We start from the raw sequence: 10,711 nt of genomic DNA on the forward strand, positions 1-10,711 counted from the left end.
CTCAGTCGGACTGCACGCACCAGAGCAAAGGTGACATTTATGAGTCCTAATGGCCTGTTAACCAACCTGGCTGGCCCATACAGACCCACCTCAGTGTCTACCACTCAGCTGACCATGAGCTTAAGGTTAAAATGTGGCCTTACAGGATCCAGTTCTACATGCTCCAGTGCACAGACTCAGGGTACAATTAGGCCCACCATCATTTAAACACACCTACGTAACTGGGCACATGTTGCATGTAAAATTCGCATCAGGGTCATTTGTAAGGGAAAAAATACGGTTTTCAATGCACCTAATGGAGCACTTTTTTTTTTTTTTTTTTAATGTTTATTTACTATTGAGAGACAGAGACAGACAGAGTGTGCATGGGAGGGGCAGAGAGAGGGGAGACACAGAATCTGAAGCAGGCTCTAGGCTCTGAGCTGTCAGCACAGAGCTCGACGCAGGGCTCAAACTCACAAACCGTGAGATCGTGACCTGAGCGGAAGTGGGACGCTTTACAGACTGACCCACCCAGGCGCCCCAGGGAACTGCTTTTAATTGAAAAATGATAAGCATTGATCACTAAAAAATAGCCTCCACACAATATAAAGGTTCTCAGCTTTAGTGGGCATAAAATCAGGTGGCATAAATTTGCATATTTAATCAACGGCCCAGGCAATTTTGATGTGGTGATATCTGCTTCATGGAAAATCCTGTTCTAGTGAGCTCAGAAAGTGAAAAACATTGATTACCCACATATTAACAATTCATTTTCATAGAACTAACCCTTGAACAATTGAGAATTTCTGAACTGACAATTCCTAAGAGTTCAAACACTATTTTCTGCTTTAACATAATCCTTACCCTCATGCTGTAAGGTTTTTGTGATCTTGACTTAGTATAATTCTAAGTGCCATCTCTCTGCTCAGCGAGAACTAAAAATGATATGTTGGACAAATGTATATTCTAATAAGTGCAATCAGTCTATAATAATTGCCACAACTTCAACAGGTGCCAAAGAAACTGATCTGTCCAGAGAATTCATGCAACCCATGATTTCAATAACAGCATTCTCCAGAAGTATTTAGCACATGTTTGCTTGCTGGATTTCCATAAGAATGGGAAGTATTTAGATTAACTCAGGTATCTTTCTAAGAGAGATTCCCTAGTTTATGGTGTCATAAACCCAAGGTTTATGGTGTCATATAACCCAAGGTTATACTAGAACATAACAGTTTTCTTCACATTTAAATTCAAATGCTTTGAATAAAGATAAAATATTTTAGCATTTTGATAAGTGTAAAATTTTTGTTTTGGAAAAAAAAATCAAGAATGAAAAAAAAAAAACTACAAAGCCAGAGAATTAGAAAAAAAAAACCAAACTACAAAGCCAGATAATTAGAGGAAAACTATTGTCACAGTCCCATTAGGTCAGGCACCAAGAAAAAAAAAAAAGAAAAAAGAAAAAAGAAAAAAGAAAAAGGAAGAAGAAGAAGAAGAAGAAGAAGAAGAAGAAGAAGAAGAAGAAGAAGAAAAACAAGAAAAAGAAAAAACAAAGGCTATTTAAATTTCTAAAAAATCAACACATTTTATCCTGGAAAAGAGAAGCGGGAATTACAGTAAGTGCTAATCTTCATCAGGTGTCTCAGGTACCAACCACAATGCTCTACAAACACCCATTTAGCCCTCAAACCTTTAGACAGGTACTCGCTTATGCCCACTGTATGAAGGTCAGGGCCCAGAGCTCCACACACAGCCTGCATCTGGAAAAGTCCACTGCCCAAGGTCCTCCACAGCCCACTTTGCTGGTTACTCACTAAATTCAAAACTCAAATTTAGCATCTGCTGTTAAATAAACTGGAAATAAAATGATAGTCTACAATAGTCAAATTCTTCCTAAACATTAAAAGCAAAGTGTCCAATGGTGTGGAAATCATAGCTTGTATCTAAACTTAAACAGATTATCTGCATTCTACTTATTAAACCTTAAAAAGGAATTCAGGTATCAGTTCAAAACTTTCTACACTTTGATATCATACAAATCCAGTTCCTAAATATTTACCATATGCATTAAAATAATTAATGAATTAATGAAAGAATTAATGAAAAAACAATTCTCCTAAGATTAAGGATGATACATATTAATTTAACTTGACATTATGGGATAGCTTATACATCAACAGTACTGATTCTTGGTTCAGGATGAAGGCAGAGTCTGGGAGTCTTGGTTTCGATTTATCCCTAGGCTGGAACTTCAGGAAGCAAATGTGCACGTATCCAAAAATCTTTATAAATTTCACACTGAAGTCACATGGGGGCAGATTACTGTCTAATAAAGAACTGGTTGCTCATTGTGAAACTGTAACTCATTCTAACAAGCTGTAATGTCATCTGACAGATTACCTTTCTTGCTTATAAAAGTTAATTCAAGACACTCTGCATTATGCCATGAAACTGACCAACCACCAATCAGCATTTACGTAAATTATATATTAATCATGTTCAAGGCCTGCTACGTGCAAGGCTGTATGCTAGGAGTCGGTCTCCTGAAGATCACAGCTCTGAATTCCAAGCTCACACACACAATAGTGGCTTCTCTTCAGTTTTCTCTTTAAACCAACACAGACCAGACCAACTGAGGTACCTGGAGTGTCTAAAGCATGATGTACCTACAATCCAAGTGTAACAGCTACTATTTAAAGAAACAGACAAATGACACAAAACCCTGCAGTTACCCACTCCTCTGATTATAGTATATTTTCCTACCCAAAGATATTTAAAGCTTTAAAAAGTCATTCTTTTCATTTATTGGTGAACTGATACTACAATTCATATATAAAATAGAAATTCTTTGAAAGCCACATGATAATACCACTCAACTTTAGGAATGAGCATCAGGAAATTAACAGCTCATCTGCACCAACGTGAAGTTAGGTTTAGCTGATCCACATTTCTAGCATTCCCAAGGCGTTACACAGAAAGCCACTGTGTGTCCTTGACCAATTCTAAACAGAGGAAAAAGACACATCTAAATGCTGCCAATTCAAAGAATTCAGAGCTCAAATATGGCAACAAAATGAGAAGATAATCACGTCGGCGCCAAACAGTGTTTTTGCTATTTAGATCGTAAAGGGAGTATCCATCTTCTGGCTTGTTTAGCATTACAGTAAAGCAGTGTAATTTACTTTGAAAACATAATTTTGAAAGTATTCTGGAGACCTGGAATAAACTAGAAAGAAGAAGATGGAAAAAACAGGAATAAATGTAATCTACGTTTTGATTGTTTAAATTTAATTTCTTCTTGATCTAGGAATGATTTCTAGTACCTATCTTTTAACAGAAAAGACTGAAATTCTCTTCCCGTTCAATTTACCTTTACTTTAAACATGAATTCTGCACACAGTATTAAAAAGAAATCTCAGCAAGAAGAAAGTCTATCATAGTGACTACACCACTAAGAGAAGATGAAGCAGAATAAGGAAAAATATAATCTATGGTTTATTTCTTTGTTACACAAAGAAAATTAAGAGTGGTACAAAACATCTTAGTCCATCCCCCATGTCCTTCCTGACATAATGAGAATGTACAAAATAATGGCAAGCTAGATTAGGGGTCCAGCTCAGGGTCAAGTTTTTCCACCTTGATGACGATCTCTGGAGCTAAAGCAGCACTGGCTGGCTGGTTCTCTGCCTCCGACTCTGAAAGCACTTCCTCCTTTACCTTCACAGGCTTATTACTGGCCTCCTCCTCTTCATCTGAAGACTCATCAAGCTCCCATTCATCATCTATGTCCATTTCAAATACTCTTACATGACGGAGATTTGAGCTCAACTGGAGAAGAAAAGGTTCAAGAGTTTTTAAATTAATGGCTTAACTAATACGTGATACATAAGAAATCAGAAATCTGAAGAATGGTCTTATACGAAAGTTATTTTTCATTGATTTACAACAAAACCACTAAACTCAGCCTCATTTGCTGCAAAAGGATCTCTACATGTAACAGTGACAATGTCATGATAATTAAAAGCCAGGGGTTCCTGGCTAGCTCGGGTAGAAGAGCATGCGATTCTTGGTCTCGGGGACATACGTGTAAGCCCCACTTTGGGTGTAGCGATTACTTAAAAAAAATAAATAAATAAATAACATCTACAATTGTTATTACTCAGTAAGACTTCTCAGAACAAGAAAGGTACACAGCTAAGACCACAACACGCTCATAATCAATAAAAGCAATACATCACAAAATGTTTACACTTTCTGAAAGGACCTCATAGATCCAAAGTCACTTCTTCCTGTTACTGAGTCCGTAAATAATCTGTAAATACTTACCACACAGGATACTTTGCGAAAACCATTCCCAGCAACGTACTGTGCTTTCATACTTTCCAGTAACCTCCAATGCTTCTCAAAATGCATGGTACGTGTGGGAATAGCACTACGCTGTTCATCTAGCCTGGGAAGGGGAAAGAAACCAACCCAGGAATGAAAAGGGGATCTTCTCCCTGGTTTACAAGGGGTAGTAACAGGATCCACCATGGGTTTCATTTCTACCAATACTCCCATTTCCAATAGAATTCTATCAGCCACGATCGAAAAAGCTATGATACTATCTTCTAGGAAAATTCCGTCATTCCAAGTAGCCAGAATGTCATCGTACTACGGTTTTTGATCCCTTTTCAAGGAAAGCAAATGGACACATTTTTAAATTAGAGGAGGGATCTACTCACTTAAATCTAAGAAAACTAAAACCATCTCTGGAATTGGTTGTGTACACTCCATGTGGCTACCGAGGTCCTAATTCTGGTAGGAAGACACTAAGAGCAAATCTAAAATAATTAATTCTACTATCACCTGAGATTAATGCTATGCTTGAAAACAGAACTAACAGAAATCCTATTCTCCACTCCAGGTAATTCCCCACCTTATGTTAGCAAATGCTTCTTGATTTATTAGTAAAGCAAAAGGGTAGGAGAGCTGCCGAAGTCCGTGTTTTCTTAAATAAAATATAGTACTTCTGCTCAGCTGACTTTACCACTGTTCCTAGTTACCACTGTCTACCATACCTAAGGTACTAAAATGTGCGATACACATTAAAAAACATTTAACTGTCATGACAGAGAGATACTCTTACTAAGGAGGTGGTTACCTTGTCGAGTAATCCCCAGTGAACTGATATTCTGCCGAATCCTCACCGTTATACACTGAAGACAACGGCAACTGGACCAAGAGTCTGTCTCTTCCTTCGCGCCCCACTGTGTCTTTAAGAACTACCGTTACGGTTTCGTCGTCATAAAACTGTGCATCTAAACAACTGTAGGTGCTACAAGTAAAGCACATTCTTTTATGTCAGAGATGATCCGGACTATTGAGAAAATACTGTACACATAACATGCTACTGGTACAACACAAAAACATTCATGAAACAAAAACCCAGTGACATTCTATTTAATTACATTTAAAATATATCGTTAGTGCTCGCTTCGGCAGCACATATACTAAAATATATCATTAGTTTGCACTCAAGGCAGTTATCTATTGTACCGAGTATTCACAAATACAACCAGGCCCTAAAAACAGGTCATCATGAAAAAAGAAAAGTCTGTGAGGGTGAGGTCGGTTCACAGTTCCAAAACACTCTTGGTATCAAGAGTTAGGCCTTCAGCCTGTGGAAATTCCATGAATGGCACCTCGCCGGTATTACTGAGTAAAGAAACTGGGCTAACTAGACTGAAAAGTAAAAATAAGATCACACAGGAAAAGTCACAACAACTTCAAAGACGTCATCATTAAAAACTCCTTTTATGTAAGGAAAAGAGAACGAGAAAAAGACTGGCCTATGATTAGTGTTCATTCCACACACTCAGGGGTGACTTTGGTAACGTTACCCTTTTATATCCTAAGGACCTCCCAGAATAGTGAGAACGACACCACCTCACATTACTGTTGGTTGTAACAAGAACTCCAGCCATATACCCCTTGGAACGACCACCCTTTCTTAACAGCCAGGGGAGCACAGAAGTACTAATTACAGGAAACCACAGCTGTATAAATTCCTGTAGGGCAGGAAGGTTCCATTCAATTGTTAAGTCAAAGCAAAGCGTAACACACATAAGCAATCCTGTCCCCTACGCTGCAAGTTACAAAGGCCTCCTAAGGACGGTATCAACACTGTAACTGAGTCTAACCGTATTTCTAAAATTGCATTTATTAAGCATACACACATATCGTACATATATACATACAATCTCATCCAAACAAGATTCAAGATTTACCTTCTTCTCACTTTTTCAGTTGTGGCGTAGGTGAAGCTCCCAAATTTAACAGCAATCAGTCCATTAGTTACAGATCTTGAAGAAAGAAGGAGGAAAAAAAAAAGACTATGGAAAAACCCGGATAGCCAATAATCTAAATGCTTGAAAGAACAGTATTGTCAGCGTTAGTATATTTACCTGAACAGCAAGCCCCAGACCAAAATACCATTATGTTCACTCTTCAACACTGACAACTAATTTAAACGCCTAAATAGACAAACCTACGTCAAAACGACAACTTGGTTTAAAATCTTAGTCACTAAAGTAGCTAGATACCTTAAAAAATTAAGGGCACTTGGAACAACCAAATTATTTCTCTTTGGCCTCATCTTGGCCTCAAAAAACTTCCTTCAAATTCAGATTAAAAACCATTTGAGGAGCGCATGGGTGGCTCAATTGATTAAGTGTCCGACTCTTGGTTTCGGCTCAGGTCATGATCTCATGGTTTCGTGAGTTCGAGGGCTCTGTGCTCATAGTATGGAGCCTGCTTGGGAGTCTGTCTCCCACTCTTTGCCCCTCCCCCACTCGTGCTGTCTCTCTCTCTCTCAAAATAAACTTTAAAAAAAGCTATTTGAGATACTAATGGTATTCTGTATATGATTTTTTTTTTTAGAATTTTCATTTCAGATTCTCAAAAGAAGTCTCTACAGGCAAGGCCTCTTGTTTAATGCAAGGCAAACTTAGCCTGAGGTAAAAATCCTTTCTATAAGGAACCAAAAACACAGTTTTGAACTGCTACACATTCATGAGATACAATCCTGAGTGCTCTGCTGTTGTGTTTTTCTTAACCCTAAAGAAATCGTACATGTCATAGCTATACCTGTATAAAATTAATAACCCAGAATCAGAAGGGATCACATAGCTTCCTGATTTGGCATTATCATCTTAATGATGTGAAAACTAAGACTAAGGACAGTTCAGTGACAAGCCTAAAGTCAGAAGGTGGCTTAACTAAACCCCAAAATGTAGGGAAGGGACGCTGTACATTTTACTATTAAAAATAATAGGGGCACCTGGGTGGCTCAGTTAAGCGTTCGACCTAGGCTCAGGTCATCATCTCACAGTCCGTGAGTTCGAGTCCCACATTGGACTCTGTGCTGACAGCTCAGAGACTGGAGCCTGCTTCAGATTCTGTATCTCACTCTCTCCCTGCCCCTCCCCCACTCAGTTTCTCTCTCTCAAAAATGAATAAACATTAAAAAATTTTTTAAAAAATACAATCTTATCTAATTCAAACTTTAGATTAATACTTACTGGGAAATATCAGTATGTCTCCTTAAGATGCACATTTTATAAAGTGAATCTTCTAAAATTGTAAAAAGAAGATAATGTAGATTTGAGGTTTTATTATTCCACCTAAGGAAAAAAAATTAATATCAAAACATGATATTTAGCTATCATTGAGAGAACAAAACTGCATTGTTCACATAAGATGGGGAGAAACACACTTACAGAAAAGGAAATTTGAACAATCTGCGTGTACAGTCCTCACTAAAACAAAAGAAGAAAAGGTAAGAAAAAATTAAATTGGCCGCTGAATTTTACCATCCAAAAAGGAAACAGAATTACCTTCTAGCATCCCTATATAATGGAATACAGATTGCTTGATTCATCGATTTTCCAATTACATCCTAAATAAAAACAGATTTAAAAACACAATTAAAGCATGTACATACACACACACACAGATACTCTACACAAAGTACCTGACCATCGCTGTTCAAATCTAGTAAAAAACCATCTAGATCACAAAGCTTTCTCACAGGAAACTTCAATGACAGTCGTTAACAGTAAGGAAAAGAGAAAGCAGAAATTCTGAGCTGAAAAGGATGTTGGAGAGAAGTGCACGGAAGGCTAAGAACCCCCACCCCAGCCCCGCGTCTCAGAACACCCATCCTCCCTCCTGCAGGAGTCAGCTGGAGACACAAAAGTCCCATAACTAAGACTGTTTATAAGAAGTTTGTTCTGGGGGCGCCTGGGCGGCTCGGTCAGTTAAACTCCAACTTCCTCTCAGGTCATGATCTCAGTGCTTGTGAGTTCAAGCCCTGCGTCGGGCTCTGTGCTGACAGCTTAGAGCCTGCAGCCTGCTTCGGATTCTGTGACTCCCTCTCTCTCTCTCTCTGCCCCTCCCCTGCTCATGCTCTGTCTCTCTCTGTCTCTCAAAAAATAAATAAACGTTAAAAAAGGAAGGAAGGAAGGAAGGAAGGAAGGAAGGAAGGAAGGAAGGAAGGAAGAAAGTTTGTTCTGGGAACAAATAATAATGATGCCAACCCTTTCAGTAACCCTGTATTTGTTACTTTTAATTTATGTAAGGAACTAACAATAAAAGGAAACGTTAGGGTAAACCATATGAAACTGCCATTTTTGTTAGCCAGAAGTTGACTATCAGCATTTTCACGTGGCTCACCTTAATAACCATGATCGTTTGCATAAGTGAGCCACATACTGTAGATATTCTCATTCCTACTCAAAGACATGCATTTCTTTCAAACTTACTGCTGGTTTTTGCAAGCATAGGTCAATAATGTTCTCCATCCGCCTTTTCACAAAATGCAATGATTTTCGAGGATAATATGGAAACAGCAAAGGACTTTCTGGTTTCAAACAAAAAGAGAAAGAAAAACAAAAACAAAAACACAAAGCTATAGCAAACCAAATGATTAGGAGAAAACAATCTCATCAGAGCCAGCCCGCGCAGCTTATGGGGCAGTGGAAATCTCCCTGGCCCTTTCATTATCCTTCACACCCACCTCACTGGAAACGAGTATGGCCTTCTGCCTTTCATCATCGCCTGCTGCCACCCCTAAGTACCCCCCTAAAAACCACCGCACTTAACTACAATCCAAGTCCTAGCAGCTTGGTATTCTTTATTCTGTTTTCCCTACCAAAATCAAATAGTATGCTTCCACTGGGTATGAGGAGGGGATCATTTGGGAACCAAAAGACATATAATAAAGTTTGTTCTTCTCTACTCTTTGCCACAATGGGGTGACAACAGTCCAGCACTGTTCTGGAAGAGTATAATACTTAAAAACAGAAACAGGAGACGAGAAACTAGTGCTGTGTAAATACGCTCTTTACTTTTCAAAAGGCTACTTTACCAGGAGACAGTCCTGTATGATTCAGCGTTTATGGATACCAACTACGCTCCGGTCCTTTGTATCTGTTCTTCCTACTGCTCACAGCAGCTGTGCAAAGTAAGCATCTCACTCTCCAACTTACAGACTAAAAAATGAGGCACAGAGAAGATCTGGGCAATTGCCCAGTGTGGAAATGACTAACAATCTAGACCTGTAAATCAAACCCTCTGCCTCCCAGGCCTGCACTCTTCTACTGAGTTCTGCGGGCTTCTCCCTCACCTGCAGCATCTCCTGTCCCAGCTATGCTGGACAAAGTGAGCTTTAATCAGGTCAACATTATAAGCTCCCCACAGGTAACAGATGCTGTGGGAGCAGAGAAAGACATTTGGTCTTTGTCCCTGGTTCCTGGCACAGAGCTCCAAAACCCTGAGAATTTCCTGAGTGATAAGGGTGATAGGAACATCTTCTGTTGTAATGAGACGACTGTGGGTAGATCCCTAGGAAAGCTTCAGGATGAGGACTGGTCACCAGAAAGACCAAGCTCTGATGAGAAGTCTGGACTTTTCAGCTCCATCCCCCGACTTCCAGGGCAGGAGAGAAGCTGGAGTGGAATTCAATCACCAACAACCAATGATTTAATCAAGCATGCCTGCATAATGAAACCCCCATACAAAACCCAACCAGTGGGCTTCAGAGGGCTTCCCGGTGCTGGGAGGGTGGCATGCCCAGAGCAGGCAGGGAAGTTCCGAGCCCCTCCCCCATACCCTGCCCTACGCATCTCTTCCACTTGGCTGTTCCGAGTTGTATCTTTACAGTAAACCAGTAAATCTAAGTAAAGTGCTTGAGTTTCATGAGCCATTTTAGCAAATTATCAACCTGAAGGTGGTGGTAGAGGGGGAGCAACAGAAATGTGGGCAACCTGGGGAACTGATGACATCGGGCACCCAGTTGACCTGAGAACTGGTCTCAGGAGAGAAAAAGCTCCCATTTTGTCAGGTTTTGTTTTGTTTTTTTTTTAAGTTTATTTATTTTTGTGAGAGACAGAAAGAGAGACAGGGAAGGGCAGAGAGAGAGGGAGATAGAGAATCCCAAGCAGGTTCCCCACTGTCAGCGCAGAGCCCGACACGGGGCTCGATCCCACCAACAGGTGAGATCAGGCCCTGAGCCAAAATCAAGAACCAGATGCTTAACCAACTGAGCCATCCAGGCGCCCCGGTGTCAGAAGTGTATTGAGTAAAAACAGCTCAGCTGCGAGCACACTGGCTGCTTATGAGCCATGTGCCGGCACAAACTGCTTTATCTACATTTAGTTAATCTTCACGACAGATTTTGAGGGAG

At 39.8% G+C, this 10,711-nt stretch overlaps 1 protein-coding gene across 3 annotated transcripts in view; it reads right to left on the reverse strand.

The window, feature by feature from the left end:
• Positions 1-3,457: 3,457 nt before the first annotated feature.
• Positions 3,458-10,711, reverse strand: part of ANAPC4 (anaphase promoting complex subunit 4) — a 32,948-nt gene continuing 25,694 nt past the window's right edge. For 2 of the 3 annotated variants that reach the window (XM_007091131.2, XM_015541586.2), the window contains exons 21-28: positions 8,790-8,887; positions 7,863-7,924; positions 7,746-7,784; positions 7,548-7,649; positions 6,255-6,329; positions 5,129-5,302; positions 4,312-4,435; positions 3,458-3,813 (exon numbers count right to left, since the gene is read on the reverse strand). In XM_007091131.2, the coding sequence (XP_007091193.2) occupies positions 3,589-3,813; positions 4,312-4,435; positions 5,129-5,302; positions 6,255-6,329; positions 7,548-7,649; positions 7,746-7,784; positions 7,863-7,924; positions 8,790-8,887 (899 nt within the window). In that variant the 3' untranslated portion in view covers positions 3,458-3,588. The remainder of the gene's footprint in view (positions 3,814-4,311; positions 4,436-5,128; positions 5,303-6,254; positions 6,330-7,547; positions 7,650-7,745; positions 7,785-7,862; positions 7,925-8,789; positions 8,888-10,711) is intronic. The other variant, XM_042984832.1, reaches the window with a different exon arrangement.

This window comes from Panthera tigris, chromosome B1 (genome assembly GCF_018350195.1).
Source record: "Panthera tigris isolate Pti1 chromosome B1, P.tigris_Pti1_mat1.1, whole genome shotgun sequence".
Classification (NCBI taxonomy): Eukaryota; Metazoa; Chordata; class Mammalia; order Carnivora; family Felidae; genus Panthera; species Panthera tigris.